The 17,493-nt window shown below is 40.7% G+C and overlaps 1 protein-coding gene across 1 annotated transcript in view; it reads left to right on the top strand.

The window, feature by feature from the left end:
• nectin2 (nectin cell adhesion molecule 2) overlaps positions 1-17,462 on the top strand; it is a 79,208-nt gene extending 61,746 nt beyond the window's left edge. The window contains exons 7-10 of the mRNA XM_011485486.3: positions 14,566-14,701; positions 14,832-14,889; positions 15,006-15,089; positions 16,404-17,462. Coding sequence (XP_011483788.2) covers positions 14,566-14,701; positions 14,832-14,889; positions 15,006-15,089; positions 16,404-16,616 — 491 coding nt within the window. The 3' untranslated portion in view covers positions 16,617-17,462. The remainder of the gene's footprint in view (positions 1-14,565; positions 14,702-14,831; positions 14,890-15,005; positions 15,090-16,403) is intronic.
• Positions 17,463-17,493: the final 31 nt, after the last annotated feature.

Here is a 17,493-nt window from a genome sequence, read left to right on the forward strand (position 1 = left end):
CCCCCCTCCTAACCCACAGTGTACTGATGGACAAATATCTTCCGCTCATCTTCGTGTCAGAATTTAACCTTTGTAAGTAATAATTGTCGTCTCAGCAGATCTGGTATAATTGTTACAGCTTAAAATAATAACTTATTCAAATCAGTGCTTGTATCCCCCTCATTCTCCACCTCTCTTCCCTTTACTCTCTTCCACCCCCCCCCTCACATTCTTCCCCTCTCCCTCCCCACACACACTAAATGTAACAAATAAATGGAAATAATAAAAAACGAGAACAAAAAGGGGTTTATACAAATCTACACCTGTTTCTTGAAGCTATATAACCTATTTTTGTGATAGTAAAACCTTTCCGACACAATAGGCCTTCAGCTCTAATCTGTTTGCTCAGTTATTGGACAGAACAAGTAAAAAAAAAAGCAGAAGCTTAATTCTCACTTGGATGTCATTTACCAGTTTAGCTTGAGAAATGTGACTTGAAACTAAGTAGTTTAAATTTTAAAGATTAACCAGTAGCCCTAAAATAATAATTAAAAAAAAGAAACGGGAACCCTTTTGTGTAGAGTCCTAAAAAGAGACGAGGACTCAAAAAAGGTTTGTTTTAATCGACCAAACTGCATAGAGATAAATCAAACATTAAAATGTCTAATCATCCAAAGGTCACTGTAGTGAAAGTCAGACATTTTTTTTTGCATTGATTTGTGCCATTTCCAGCTCCAGGACGAGCGACGTACAACTTTGCCCCGGGGCTTCATCATCAATATTCTCTTCGTCTCTCATGCTGGATATAGGCCACAAATATCTACTTAATCAGGTAGTCTGTCTGGGGGGTTTCTTGTGGATTCAAAACTAAGATCAGTTGATTCTCCCCCTTTCTCGTCTTTGATCCGCATATCTCATCCGCCCTCAGATCTCAATGTAGAAACGACTTTCCCCTGCTGTTCCACTTGCTTTGCAGACACTCAGGTGTGCTTCCAAGCCTGAGCAGAGCAGGCAGGTTTTTGAGCTAAGTTAAGCCTAGGATTAAGGAGAAATTTAGCGCTCATCTGTGTGTGTGTAATAGTATTTATTTTTGACTCGCAAAGAAATTCCTGGTTTTTGCTGCTAAAGGCATGAAAACCTTTTGTATAAATCCCTGCTTTCACTCCCTCCTTTAACACGAACGCTCTTTCAAATCCAACACCAGACACAGTTGGTGTCAGCCGTCAGAATATGAGCATTCCCACGGCTGAATATGATGTTTGCACATGTGGCTCTGCTGGCTATTAATGCTTGTTCCCTCTTTTGTTGCGTGCCTAACTACTTCTGACACATTTGTGGCCTTTCTGGGTAAATCCATGCCGCTGCCAAGAAATCAATGCTGCAGACTCCGCTCACCTCCATTTACCTTAAATTCCTACCTCTCAGAATAGTGCCCCCATTCTCGCTGTCCTCCCTACTCCCTCCTTTTTTTCCTTGCTTCTGTGTTGCTCAGAGCCCTTATTAAAAGTAGAGTTGGTGTGTGTGCTGCATATTTAAAATGGTCATGGATGGATTTAAACGGCTGATGGTATTTAGTGTCTCCTCAGGGATCTGCTATGAGCCCTTAAGCTGACTCCTCTGACTGGAGTCTGACTGACTAGTGAGCACACACTAAACCTCCAATAATGACTTGTGTATCTACAGCCAGCTTGGCACACCAACACTCACGAGCGTGCACATCACTCCATTCCAGGTTGTGACGGGGACACACTCCGGTCACATTCATTAAGCCTGGAATAGATGCATTTGGATGTGCGGTTGTGTACCTGTGTTTAGGCTGATCGGTCAATAACTCATTACTCTGTCTGCTTTGATGCAGCGGCGTGTGAATGTTTTAAAATGCATTCGAAGAGCCCGTTTAGAGTTCGCAGGCATCTCTGGGAGTGTGTACAGCAGTGTGTGCACGTGTTCTTGTGAACGCTCCCAGGTGTCACACTGAGCCCCTTCAGGCAGAGCAGCAAGTGTTTCTGTCATGCCGTCTTTCACGCTGACTTAGATTTGGGCTCCAATCTGCGACTGAAAGTCCTTCACTGGAAGATTATTGATTAGCTCAAACAAACACTCTCCAACATAAATGGTGCTGTGGGGAGACGTACACACGCTGATAAACAGGCGCCCCCTCGCAGAGGAGGAAGGACAGCAGCAGTGGAAGCTGGGGGAGATTGAGAAGTTTGCTCATGTCTGGAAATTGGGAGGATCTGCACATGGAGTATTTCCATTAAGGGACATGAGCTTTTGCTTTGCAACAATGGGATAAGCAGCATTGCCCGTAGTGTATTCAATACACGGCAGAAGATGATAATGCAGATTTATTCATTATTGATGCCGCAAGGATTTTAAACACCGGCTACTTGGTGTGTAATGTCATCTGACGTATGTAGAGCAGTCTGGTGCCATTCAATCCTGATGTGAGTGTTGCAGGGTGCCCATGAATATTTGCATTTGCGCTAATGCACTCAGAATTGCATCAGTGTGAATGTTGGTGCATTACTTCACTCTATGCTTTATGCAAAGCCTTGACGAGTATGCCCGCCGGCCCTCATGCTCACGTTTCTGTTTTTGTGTTTGCATGTTAAAGAGGCCAGGCACAGCTGCACTCCAGTGTGATGTTGTCGACTGAACTGTGGAACAGACAGACTGATGACCGGGGAGAATTCTGATGTGTACAGGAATCACGGAAGACAGTCTTTCATATTTCAGGTGTTGAACAATACTTGGTGTGTGCGTTTTATTCCCACCAGGATAAGAGTGCACCCGTTTTACAAATGCAAAAACTGCCAGGACTTCGTGACTACAGTACATAACAATCAGACACACTTAAACAATGATGGAAACGCCCTCCTCCCCGCCGTAACAAATTGAACTAAACATTTTCCTCTCATCCACCTTCCCATCTCCCATTGTTTTACATTCATTTCTTCCACTTGCTCACAGTGACGATGCATAACCGAATGCCAATAGAATACATTTCTGCCTTAATGAGCATTTGAATTGGGGTTTGTCTGGAGCACCGTTTTGGGGCTTCTCCACAGCCTGCTGTGTTGTGGTTTGTCTCCAGGGCCACTGGATGAATGAATGTGGAGACTGCACAGGACCATTATAGCCATGTGTGCCATTAATCAGTAGCTGATGAGAGGCCATTTGAGGGAGAGATGGGGGGCCTATTACTGCGACTGCACTCTCAGGACTCGGGCTCTTTTAGTAAGACTAGTTTGAGGTCAATAATGCAGCAGGTGCACACAACTGAAGATTCTGCATGTGTCTTCTAATTGTGTTATTGAACCTTTCTGCCTTACTTGTCATGCATGTACCATGCTTTCTCTCACTCCTGCATGTCTTCACTCCCAGATTGAGTTGTGCTTTTATTTTTTCTCTTCTCAGTTCTATTCTATACATTTGGCACTTTCTCTTCTTTTGCGCCTCCTTGTTTCTTTCCTGGCAGTCTGTGCGGGGAACTTGGTGGGAGGGTGACATGATGAGCACAATCCTGCGAGTCTGTGAGAGTTGAAAGAAGCGAACAACTCTGACTCTGGAAGGAAAAAAAACTGAGAACAGAGCTTCAGCAAAGTCCTCAACTTTTTTTTTATCCCCCTTTTACTGTGGTATGCAACAGTTATGCTCAGCAGGATGCTGAATAACTTGCAAATATGTGATCCAGGGTGGAGCGGCATCTTGAAGGGAGAAACTTAGGGGGATGTCAGGGTTTTAGGTTGTGTCCGAGGCAGAGTGAGTAATGAGGTGAGAGTCTCTTTTAGCCAGAGGTTAGCCGTGGTAAGGAGGCCAGGTAAACATACCAGCTGCTCCTGACTGCTTTGCCTCAAGGCTGAGGTGACACTGGTGGGGAAGGACGAGGAGGAGGAACGAGGATTGTGGAGAGTTGTGAAAGCATGCTGGGAAGATGGATAGAAAGCCTGAAGGCATGATGGGGTAAAATAGGCTGCTGGATATTTTCAGATTGAACATTTACTGTACTTTACAGTACAATTTTTTTGCAAATCTAGAACATTGCCTGACTGTGGTCAGTTCCCCCTGTAACTTTTCCCCATTTTTTCTGTATAAATGTAATATAATAAGTGTAGAAGCAATAGCTTCCTTGTCCCTGTTCAGTTTCTGAACAACACATTTCATTAGAAGTGGGTGGCCACTTGCAGTTTATGAAAACGTGTTACAGCTGCAACCCTTTTTGTTTGTGTAGGTGGATTCGTTATTTAATGCTACACTGATATTCTCAATAAAGTTACGCATTTGCAGTTTTTTTGACACATCTTTATTTTTGTAAATGCAAACTCTAATAAGTGCCTAATGAGCAGGAAAACTAGATCTGTAGCTTCCAGTCTAGCCCAGATGTTGGGATGTTTAAAAAGCAGAGATTAATGGGAACTGAAAGCACAAAAATGTAGATTTTAATTATTTAAGGAATTATAAATCATCAAAAAATGATGAGATTCTTACTATTTAATAGCCAATTTTGTTGAACAACAAGAAAGTAATGCAAATAAGAATGCGGATAAATGTGAGGCTTTCGGAAAATAATTTATGTCCTCATGCTGACATGAAATTTGAAATGATGAGCCTCCTGTAGTTTATGGACACGTGTAAATTGATGCTGGCGGGTGATGATTTGAAGTTGCTGTTTCTGTCTGAGAAGGGCGAAAGCTTCTCAGGGCTTGTCCATGTATTTCTACCCTAACCCCCTCATTAGCCCCCCCACGGCTGTCAGTATGACTCCAAACAGAGTTGCTCTTCCTCTCAGAGCAAGTGGGACCAGATTGGAATTGGACTTCAGTCTCTGCAAGAGTCCCAAAAAGTGCTTATCTGAATGTTCCTGCCACTCCTTTAAAGACCCATACCAATGAAAATTGTGTTGCTGGTGTTTTTAACATGTTCTAGTGGCATTTTTCTCATGATAAAGACATATTTACAACACAATTAAGCTTAAAACTGCTTTTCTGAAAATGTCTTTAGTCAAATCACTGTGAATAATGAGCAAATGAAAAAATGCTGTTGTAGCAGTGATGTAGGTGCTACAAGCAGGCCACAACTGCCTGCTCTGCTCCATTCGGATGCATCCCCTTGTAGACTTCTAGATCCATGCACGTGTTTGTTTTCCTCATCTGAGCTTTTATTTGGCTCCTAACTGTACGGCTGGATAGCTCCGATATTGTTCGCCATTTTTGTTGCACCAGTAATATTATTATAGGGTTGTGAAGGGCTGTGAGCTACCCGGAGAAAGTGTAAAAAATGGATGGATGAAGTGAAATGGGGGTGGGCTAACTCCGTGCCAAGAGTTCCACCCACAACTCCTGCCGCAGTAAATCGTAATTAAAAAGACCACTGGGACACTTTGAAAATAAACCAAAAGGTGATCGGAGTGAGACCTTAAATTTAATTTACTCCTTTTTTCGTGGGAAAGAAATTAATTTATACTAGGTTTTCTCACAAATTCATCATCTGGGATTATATTGTTGTCATTCCCATGCAGCTGTAAGGCTGTCTCGACCAACACCAGCCTCTCCAGAAAGAAAAGTTCCTCCCCGCCTTTTTTTCATGAACTTGTCCTGTCCAACGGCTGAGGAAGCAGATTGGACCCTCTTGTGTTGGACAGTTTTTACTGTTATAATAGGGGTTTACGGATATTTAGACTAACGGAGTAGATTTGTATGAACCCCTTTTGTATTTGAGGCTAAGCTTTATTTATAATTATTATATTTATACACGCTCCTTGTTGGACCGGACCAAAAAAAGGAAAGAGAGGGAGAGAGTGGGAATTTAGAGATGGGAGATAAGGGGGGAGATCAGTGACGTGCGGTGAGGTTAATGGCTGGTGAGGCACTGACGTCATCAATCAGATTTACAAACATATGAACCATACTGAGTAACTTATTCACCATTTAATTGACAACAGTTAACGTGTTTTGTTTAAAATATCATTTCAACATGTTTTTTCATATACAAACTGCAGCATAGAAAAAAGCACAAACCTTATTATCATCTTACCTTTACTTGTAAATAAAGCCCATATGCCGCTCCTTCTGAAGAAAATGACTTGCCGCTTGCTATCACTTCTTCTATTATTTTTAGCGTCATAATCTCAGGGCTCATCGGCGCCCCCTAACTTGAGGCACGGGGACTTCTGGCCTCACCCAGTTGCTTTTTTGCCGGCGTTTAGCGTTCAGCACAAGAAACACGTCCCTCACAGTTATTTATAAAAACAAACACTGTACATCATATACGTCTGTTAAATTATGTAAACTCAGCTCATATAGTACAAGTGATTGAACCGACATACAGAGAGACAGCAGTACCGACTGACTGCATAGGTATTGCGCAATCCAAGGTGAGGCTCAGCGGGCTGGTGCCTCATCGCACGTCACTTCTTAGTATCTGAACGGCAAATGCGGAAATTCAGCGATTTTGAAAAGAAAAAACACCCAAAAATTATACATTTAAATGGAAAATGACTGCAAAGCACAAATTACTGAACTTAAATATAATAATAATTGAATTTATTTTTCTCTTTTCTTCCCATAATGACAGGTGAGGCACAGCCTCACCTGCCTCTCCTGACTGCACGTCACTGGGGGAGATAGAGGGAGGAGCAGTCAACAGAGTCATAACAGAGTCATAACATAAGAGTGTCATAAGTAAAATGCGTGACTTATTTCTCACTTTGACACACCAACACACACCAACAAATGGTCTGCACACAGCTATTTAAAGGTTTTAAGTATATTCATAAATTAATGATTTTATCTCACAAGACTTGCGCATACAGACAGGTACACACAAGATTTGCGAGATTTGCGTCACCAATATTCTTGAAGAGGGGCGTAAAAACATTAACCATGCCCAAGTATGTGCAAACGTGAATAAGCAGGTAGGTTGAAGGAATGTGAGCTTCTTAGAGTGAACCTTGATCGCATGAAATACTCCAGCAAAGGCAGGAGGTCCTGCACCCCACACCCCAGAGCTAAGGGCAGACAGCACAGCACCTCTGCTGATCCAGGCATCCAAGAGCCCCACCATCGGAAGAAGACCCAGGAAAAACCTGCCTCACGCGCACCTGACCCCCACCAAGGAGACTGAGCCGGAGGACAAGAACCAGCAGCCCCCCTGGCCAAGGAGTAGGATGAACAGCTGATCCCTCCAAATTCCCTACAGTAATTGTGATACACATGTGACTCAGCTGGTTATTCATGCTTATTCCCCCTTATTTTATTTCTGTGACAAACTGCCACACAGACATCCAGCATACAAATCCTGAAAGGTTATTTGTTTTACCTGGCAGCAGTTTTAATTTTGCAGCATAATGATGTATGTCCAGGGAGAGCTGCTGTATCATGATGAATCACTGGCGGTAATACTATTACACTGACATGTCAGAATTCATAATTGTAGGTATGGTGCTGAAACAAATGGCTTTTTAACCATTCAACATCATGTATCATAATTGCTTTAATGTGGTTGATTTCTGAGGGGACTAAAATCGTTAAAGGAACAGAACCTCTATAGATGAAATGACGACCCGGCGTGCACTTTTACAGCCCTCACCGGTCGGCCATCTGCCTGCTACATGCACCTCTACCTTTAGGCCGGCACCCCTCTGTGCGCGTGCATGAGTTTGTGAAGAAACCGAGTGTTTGTAGTACGAGAGATCATTCATGTTGTAAGTGGACAGCTACATTTGGCTAATGCACCCCCGCTTTCTCTGATGGCTGCAGCCGACCTCCTCTGTGCCAGTGTAAAGTGGACTGTAAATATTGACAGGGAGACAGCAGGAGGTGAAGAGCGACCTTGTCCAAAAGAGATGGAAATGGAAGGGGATGATAGAGGCGAGGCGGAGAGAAGGGAGAGGAAGAAAAAAAAAGGAGAGTTCCTTCCTATGCCCCCCCCCCCCTTAAAAAGTGTGTTTCCTTTGATTCTCAGTGGTAGGGGGGGCTGCAGCATGCGCCCCACAGAATCCACAGATTGTCCCTTACATGGCTTGTTAAAGTTCTAGGATGTGGAAGCACCAACGTACTAATGCTATGTAGACTGAGTATAAGTCGGTAAAATGAATGTAATCCTCAGACTGCGAAAATGCACTCTGTTGAGCTCTTGAATCACAGAAGATTAGAAATGGCCAACATTGTTGATTTCCCCAGACAAAAGGACCTTGGCAACAGCATTTCTCTGGGTCACACATGCACATGTATGCACACACACACTTACCTGTGAACGGAGTCAGAACTGTCCTGTCGCTGCAGTTTCAGCTCGCCTCCAAACATGAACTGCTGATTTGTTTTGGGCAGAAGTGAGTTGTGCTAACATTGTGAGGTGATTAAGGAGAAGCTGCATCATTTGCGTTGGTGGTGTATCGTTTCTAATATAATAGTTGTATGGTTTTTGGTGTGCATGTCATTGGCAGTGTGTGTTCTGTCTATGCAGCCATAAACTCTTTTATTTTATTTATTTTTTTAGCTTTACTGAGTTTTTTTTCCCTGTTTTTCTCCTCCTCTGCTGTTTTTGCTCCCTATTGCACAGTCGATTATTGTATTACAGTGTATTCACGGATCGACCTGCATGAATGGGCAAACAGATGAATAGGGTGTGTGTGTTACCAGGTTAACCACCACAATTTAAAGGCTGGGATTTCTCTTTTCTCTCAGTGAGCAATGAGATTACATGTACTGTTCTTTATCTTAATCTCCTTCAGAGGCCATCAATTCATTCGGTCTTAATCTCATCTCCAGGCACTCTGCTGCGATCGTCACAGCCTTGTGTTTTCCTGTGGTAAATGGTTGTGCAGCCAGTGTCTTAGAAGATTTCAAAAGGCTTGTGTTTTGGTAGAAATGGCTTTGACAGTGAGACCAAGTTCAGTCCAAATGTTTCCCGAAAGCCAAGTTTCTACTCTCAATTCAACAACAAATAGAAAAACTCGCAAGAAAGAGAATTTAAAATCAAATGTTTGCTCCCACAAAGTCATTATTGATGGCAGGGGAATCAAACACGGCAGACTTCATGTTATTAGATAATTCTGGCTTTTTCAGAAAGCACGATGGACTGAATTGAAAGAATTTCAGGCAGCGCAAAATCAAAAAAGGCAAAATGGGCAAGCCATAATCTCATAATGTCTCTGACACGTGGCAAAGACTGTCTAGATGAATTTGGTCAACTGTCGCTTCTTAAAAAGTCATTGATTTAGCGCATTTCAATGACTAGCAGTGTACTTGTGTTTTTTTTTTTTTTATTCTTAATCACCATCATGTGTATGTTAGTATTTCCTGTAGATCTGCTCAACTCCAGCTATTAAGGAGGCTTTTACCGTGCTAAAAATTCATGCGGAATGTGCTGCATAGATTTGCAGAACAGGTCAGCGAGGGCAATAAAACACGAGTGTGCACGCAATGCAGAGGGGTGACCCTGCAGATTTGCGCTGTTGTGTATACAGAGAGAAACAAGCCGATCCCAAAATTGAAGCAACAATGACAGAAAAAGGGGGGGGGGGGGTGATGGAAGTACGCGGAGAGTAGGCAAATGATAAATGCCACCAAAGCTCGGGCGCGTGTGTGGAAGTTGAGGATAGGCCAGCATGTCAACCCTTAATCCCTTCAGGGAGAGGCGTAAACAAACAGGAAGAGAGAACAAGGGATTGAGTAGAAAAGAGCAAGATTTGAGATCTTTTTCTTCCGCTTTCTCCTTCATCCCCCTCTGTGTGTGATCAGCCAGTTGCAGGCAGCAGCCGGGAAATCCCTCTGAAGCCAGCCTCTTAATCACAACCTTCATCTCTCTTGGCTCTTCCTGTAGCCTTTCTTCCTCTTCTGATTCCTCACCTCCTCACTCCTAAATGTCATTCACCAAGCAGCAGCGTTTCTTGGATTTAATTCTTTTCGATTCCGCTCAGAAGCAATCCTTCTCTTGTGTAGTAGTCCTCATATTTCTGTTTCCACATTATGCACCGAGAGATAAAAGAATGCTGATCATGTTTTCAGATTTATTTTAACTCTACCTCACACTTCTTTGAAACACACAGATGAATGCAGGAGATGGCGAGGAAATTTTTCTGTCAAGGTGTGGCCGGGATTCATTCATGCATTCCTAAACCCAAGAGATTCTGGTGGTATTTTCATCTTGCTGAAGTAGGTCTGCAGTAATTTCAGACAACTTCAGCCAACCATCCAGCCTCATCTCCTTTTCCCGACACTCCTCCGCTCCCCCTCCTCTTCCGTGCCCCATGGGAGAGTGCTGGTCTATGGTTGACTGGCTGACCAGGCAGGCAAGGGTGCGTGGTTGAAGGGGCCTGCGCAGAAAGGAATATGTGTCTTTCTGACCAAATAGTCCCTGGATTGATCTGCTCTTGGGAATGGAGCTGAACCCTATAAGCAAGTTTGAACTCTAGACTATCTTTTCTTTCAGAGGGGAGGAAAAGGTAAAACATGATGCGGTTGAGAAAACTACTTCCTGCCCTCAGGGCTCCTTTCTGTTAAAATAATTTAGTTGGTGTGTGCCTTTCTATGTCAGATTCTGATGTCATTTATTTTTTGTAAACATCTAGTCATTTCCATCTAGAAGGAGAAAGCTGCAGAGGCTAAGGGGCATATAGCACACTACTGTTCTTGTGTAAATGCATTGCTATGTGACAAGGATGCGACACAGGATGCCAGCTTTTTTATTTTAAATGCAAAGTTGTGTTCATGCATTTGTGTCTGTAAGTGCCTGGCTGGCTGTATGTCCTTGGCAAAGAGCTGTACAGATTTAAGCAGGCCCTGCAGACTCGCAACACACACACACACACACACACACACTCTTGAGATATTTCATTAAACCAAGACATGGCTGGCGTCCAGGGCCAACGCAGAGGGCACGCTCTCCAGTCAAGTCTTTCTCCCAGAAACGCTGCACCTCAATCCTTAAATCTGACCTTTTATCCTGCTGCTTTTTCTTCTCCATCAGAGGTTACTGGAGGGGAAGGAACAACTTTTCTACCTGAAACCTGCTGAGTGAAAATGACTTTGGTTGGATAATGATGCCTGTTAGATGAAGCACAGCAAAAGTGCGAGTTTGTGTAGTGTTTCAGAAAAACCTAAGGAGATAAAAATGAGGAGGCTGGTATGATGATGAACAGACTCTGTTTTGAAAGGAGAGCACCTCCGAATATCTAGAATGACAAGGTAGGCTTTGGACTTTGAGGCAAAATGCTTGCTAGTCAGTTATGGCTGGTTTCCTAAAGAGACATAGCACCACCATGAGGCAGATAGGATTCACTACAACCAATTTAATTATGAACTGAATTAATTTTTAACGTTTGAAGACACTATTTGAGAAAAAATATGCTACAATTCTACGGTACTTCATATTGTAGAAATATCACTCAAAAGTATAAAAGGTGTACCTTTTTGTGCTCATTTAAGCTAAATGTATGAGAAGTGTTTGTCTCTTTTAAGTCAAATTCTAACTCTATTCCTTTTTTAATATCTAATTTATTTATTTGTAGATGCAATGCTCCAAGCATAAAACATTATCTGCATATATGGGATCTCTTTTATTTACTGTATGGATAATAATTTTGATAGATTTTAAGAGACTGTTTCAGCTGCTCAACGATGCAGGTGTATTTTCTGCTTCTGTTTGTCCTGATTTAGCATTTTCCTCCTGCAGAAAAATCTAGACTGGAGGTAGACCACTCGCGACCATTATGTAAAGTACCACAATGCCTGAATAAATGACAACAGCCTCAGTCTGAATCTTTATCAGTTGGCTAGAACTGCAACTCCTGTTCATAGTGTTTATACTATCGCTAATGTTGAGTTTGTCACCTTTCTAAGAATTCACTGAGACTATTCATTTTTTTGCACCAAAAATTAAACTTTTACCAAAATAACATTTTTTAACTCTTTGTGTCTTTTGAGGTGAGCTGGTTTCCACAGATTTTACTGTCAATAATTACAGCATAAAGTCTTTTTTTTTTCTGTATGCAAAATCTCAGCTCCATTGTCTGTGTGTGTGCAGCAGCAGACTGTGTAGAGTGACTGGTATTTATGACTTTTTCTGGCTATATACAGATTATATTGTTCTTGTTTCTGCCTGGCTTCATGCATTGACCTCCTCAGACTTTAATTTGTTGCAACCTTCTTCAAAACAATCTGGAATTAGACACTTTTACATTTGATCCAAATGTTTTCTTTCTTTGTTGTCCTTAAAGGTTCCTTGTGCATTACCTATTTACTTTGTTTTTTGTCAATTTTTAAGCAGATTAATGTGTTTCTTTTATTGGATGAAACTACCGGTATAGAGAAATCTATGACCGGACATTTTTGTGCACTTCAAGGCACACTTATTTGCTAAATAACTAGAAACCAACTTCTTGATAGTTACCTCTTCTTCCTATTTTCTACATTTTTATTTAAATCATGTGGTATTCATAAATAAATAACACTTAAGGAATGCAAGAACTTATTTTACTTTTGAATCACAAGACTCTCATTACCTCTAAAAAAAAATGTGTCAAACCTTTGTGGTTTTTAACTTAATCCTATTTGTGAATTACTCTGTTTCTCTTGTAATAGTTTAAGTTTGGTATGAAATAAAAGTAAGAAAAAAATAAAATAAAAAAATATATATTTGCATTCGATTAAATAAAAGTGCACACATTGAACTGGTTCATCACACCAAAAATATGTCAATCTCTATTCAGGGGAAGAATTTGCATTGAGAAATGTAGAGCGGAATTCTAGTAGAAAAAAATCTATATCTTATCTAGCCTTATGCTTATCATATTTTAGAATAAACTTTTTTTTCTCTCTAATTATTCAGATTATAATCTAAATTTTATTGCATGTCTTGCAGTATTTCAGTACTTCGCTGTTGACCATGGGTTTACAGATAGGGTCACTTTGGGAGAAGTGGGGAACAGACATGATCACTAAGACACTTCTTCATTTGAAAGAATGAAAATGAATTTAGGAGATATTCAAAGCAGTCTATTGTTAGAAAAGAGTTGTAATTAGAAGGCTAACAAGATTCAATCATGACCTTTCCAATTACTAAGACCAAAGTTTGTTCTCATCAGATGAGCTTCAGATCTTCTCTGCCCTTTTCCTCCCACTCATTAGCATAATCCCCTGGGAATACGGAGGATAATGAGCCAAGCTACACCTTCAGTAAACACACACAGTGTGTGAGCGTGCATGCCGGGTGTGTAGCTGGTTTATGGTTCATTAGCGGAACCTCTGTATGTTTCCTCTGCTTCTTCTTAATCAACCTTGTGAGTCCATACTCTAATCAACATCGCTGTACTGGAGCAGCAGTGTTGCACGTGCTTTCGGACCACTCTGAAGTCGTTCTCCTCCCTTTTTATTTCACTTTAGGGATCAACTCTCATTGATGTAGTGATCTAATGGTCTCTTTCTATATGATCAGTTAGAATTCAGGGTAAGTCTGGAGTGGTTACAGTGATGTGCTGAAGAAAGAAACGTGCAAATGTTCCGTCAGGCTTGCTTAGTTTGGGCATTGACTCTCCCTCTGGATCAATACAATATAGGACAGAATTCCAACCTCAAAGGGAGAATCGTGTAAGAACCTCATTACTGTGTTCCTGGAGTCTGAATGTGTTTTCTTGGTCTAAGCTGCTGCCAGACGACCAGCGAAGACTCCAGAGGTGACTGACCTCACAAGAGAAAGCAGCACAGCTTCACTGTATGGTGTTTTTTCCCCTTCTATTTTAACTCATAATGCAACAGTGTTATAGAGTTTCATTACTGATGGAAGAAGAATTGGCCTTTTTAGAAAACTGCTTACTGTTTCTTTCTTTCTTTCTTTTTTTATTCAGCAGATTTTGGTTTTGTGTGCGTTCTGTCGAATAATCCTCAGGTAGAAGATGGTGTAATCTTAAAATGTTGTTTGTATCAAACTTCCAATCTTGCCTCCTTTGTTGTATTTATATTTAAATTTTATTTAAAAAAAAATCTTATTCCTTTCAGCTATATTTAAAAACCCACTGCATTGAAAATCGTGTTGGAAATCGCTGGAAAAAGAGCTTATTTTTGACAAAGAAAATACGCTGGGCGAGCCACAAACTCCCTACTCCGCTTCATTCTGATCCATCCACTTTTAGAAAATAGCTCCATGTACATCTTCGTCCCTTCTGAGCTGGAATCTGGCTCACAACTGCATGGCTAGATAGCTCCAATATTGCTCGCCATTTTTGTTGGACTAGTAATGTTAGATTAAGGGTATGAGGGGCTGTAAGCTTGCAGGAGAGCCCATGAGCAGAAAGCTCTTGACAAACGGGAGAGAAAGGGGGTCAGGGTTGCTCCACACCAACGGTCTCGCCCACAACTCAGAGGTGACGTAGTTTCTGCAGAAACTATGTCATAGAAAACGACACAGGTTTTTTGATTTAGCTTAAAAACAGCATTCTCCTGATTACAAGACCAATGGGAGTGCTTATACAATAGCTCCAAAGATGGCTGGAGTGGGACTTAATCTGAGAAATAAATGGATAGACATCAAATTGAAGATTTTATTCATCTGCACCTCTTATTTTTCCAATCTCTTTGTTTTTTCCAGGAACACCTCTCCCAGCTGAAGGTCCCACCACTGGCAGCATCATTGGAGCCATCATTGGGGTCATTATAATCATAGCAATCATTGGAACAGTCATTGCAGTGTTCCGCAAGCACAAGAACACCATCATGAACAGAGAGTGAGTATCTGTGGCTCACTTCAGCTCTCTGCATATTGTTTTGTTCTTTGCTAATTGTTTTCCTGAATGAAGTGTGTTGTATGTGTTCTACTTGACTCAAAACATGACAACTCTGTACTTTGTGTTGAAGCGGTCCACCCAAATACAAGCCCCCTCCCCCTAAGAAGACTGTAAATTATCAGTCCCAGGTAAGTCTTTGCCAAATGCAGACATGGATTCTTAAAACAGATGAGGTTGCCAAACAAATGGCAAAAATATCACAAATATTGGATCCCATTTAATGTGTTGATGTTTACATCCTCAGCCAGTGAACACGATGTACACCAGTGAAGGGGGCAGGCTTCTGCAAAGCCCGAACTACTCCAACCAGGCCCCAGAACCAGTAACGGTGAGCATACCTGCTGCATGAAAGTACTGGAGATGTTCAGAACTGCCGGAAAGTGTCTCCAGTTGTTTTTCTATTAATTCTAGGATTTCAGTCAGATTCCTGTTTGTGGGATTTTGAGTTACTTTCAGAACTATGACATTTGTAATTCTGGTTGGTGTTTTTCTATACAAGTCTAACTTTCTTTTGTTTCTTGACATTTTGATTTCCTTTTTTTTTTTTATTCCGATTTCATAATTATCCAAATAGTGTTTCTTTTTTGTTGTGGTTTTGCTCAGAATGAATACTAGTACAGCTGCAGTTCACTGTGCTGAGTTGCCTGTCTATTTGACTAGTTTGCAGTTTAAATTGACTTCAGACATTTAATCTGTCCTTATAACAAATAATCACACATTTTCCTTATACGTTAAGACTTTTTAGAATCAAGACTTAAATCTCATTAAACTAAAAATAAATGGAACAAAAGTTAGATGTAAATTTTGATTTGATTTGTTTTTTTCCTAGACCCCAAGAGGAAAAACTGGGATTGTTGGAAGAGCTTAAACTTTATTCCAATAAAACCTGGCATTAAACCCGAGAATAGTAGAAGACAGAATTAAGTCAGATTTTCTTATCAATAATTTTTTTTTTTTTTACTTCGGAGAAACAAATCCTTTATTTCATTTTGTTGGAAACCCATAAGATTTCTTGTAATTCATGTCTTAACAAAACTATACACCTTGCACTCTAACAACTTTTACATGTTTTGTAAAACGTATCATTATCCTGGCTTCTAATAACCCCTAGCCTACATTTGAACTAAAATTCTTTAAAATGCCTGTTTTGGGATTGAAATATTTTTTAAAATTAGCATTTTTTCTTACTTCTTGGTCCTTCTTAGTGATGTAAACTAGACGTATGTGCTTTAACTTAAATTTGCCAGTTCTAGTATTTATAATATCCAGAATATCTGAAACAATTTTTTCAAAACTACATCTAAATCGTCAGATATTTTAAAAATATTTTGTGTGTAATCAAACTGAACACTGGTAGATGTCTTTTACATTATATTTGAAGCTCAGCAGTATCTCAGAGTTAATTTTTATGCTGAATAGCTGCGTAAAGTCTCTTATTTTTTACTAATAGACTGTTTGAAGCAGAGCTTAACCACAAATCCTGTTAGTTTGAAAAAATGTAAAACTCTCTCTGAGGAAAACATGACTGCTGCTTTCCTCCGTAGGCTTTTTTAATCATTTACAGGATTTTACAGTCTTTGTCTTTTTGCTTGCGCTCATTAAAAAGTTCTCTCGATGCTCATGATTTTTTTCTTGGTGGCAGGATCTTGACTCCCATCAAGACGATGACGACCATGTTGATGATGGAGATGATGGCGAGATGCAATGGCATGACAAGTCTACTGTTCCTTTGGAGTGGGACGATCCCAACAATGACGGCCCACCTCCTTACATGACCATGAACATCAATCAGGACACCCCCGAGCACAGTATCGGGCGTGGGGAAAGCTTCATATCATCTGAAATGATTGTTTGAGAATTCAAGATTTTTGACAGCCATTTGTTGAAACTCTGTGGGCATAGCAAATACTTAGAAATGTCAGCAGGTTTGGAGTTTCTTTACTATACAAATCAGGTCAAAATGAACATTTATTCATCAACTTGAGCCAGCATGGAGTATAATGTTCATTGGAAGTAGTCTGCACAGTTGTAGCATAGAATGCAATGAAATCACAGGTACATACATCTGTACATAGATCATTGATGTTTTTTAAATGCCTTTTATTGTTAAATTTTGCACCATGAACGGGTCATCAAATCCACTGAAATGCAACAGTAGGGAACACTTATCAGCCTTGGTTTACACTCTTTCATGTGGAACTCTCTTTCTGATGACATTAGGTCAGAAGTGGTAACACTTATTTTTATCAGGTCTTTAGTTATTCCTGCTTCGTGTTGGTTTCCTAACCCAGCTGGCATGAGGTTGGTCTGAACACAGGCACCCTGCGGAGACGCTATTAGCTGCAGTTAATCAGGCGGCACAGAGATGAGAGCTACAGACCATGACGACATGAAGCTGTTAAACTGCAATCTGGAGCAGGTAACTGTTAGCCTGCTTTATTGTTTTCTTTTATTCAAGCTGCTTCTTTTTTTTCTCTGGGCCTTATTTTAATCTTTTTGTGTGTGAAAACACAGTTACGACAGGCACAACAAAAGAGCATCTGCCCTCAGCATTGACTCATTAATTATTTCTACGTTTTTAAACAATTTTCTGTTTTCTACGTTTGTAGTTCAACTTTAAGAACATACTAAAATCCATTAACTCATTTAAATAATACATAGCTTCTAATTAGGGTTATTTGATGCAAAAAAAAAAAAAAAAGCCAAACAAATTTTCTGTTTTCTTTGTTTGC

This window comes from Oryzias latipes, chromosome 16 (genome assembly GCF_002234675.1).
Source record: "Oryzias latipes chromosome 16, ASM223467v1".
Lineage (NCBI taxonomy): Eukaryota > Metazoa > Chordata > Actinopteri > Beloniformes > Adrianichthyidae > Oryzias > Oryzias latipes.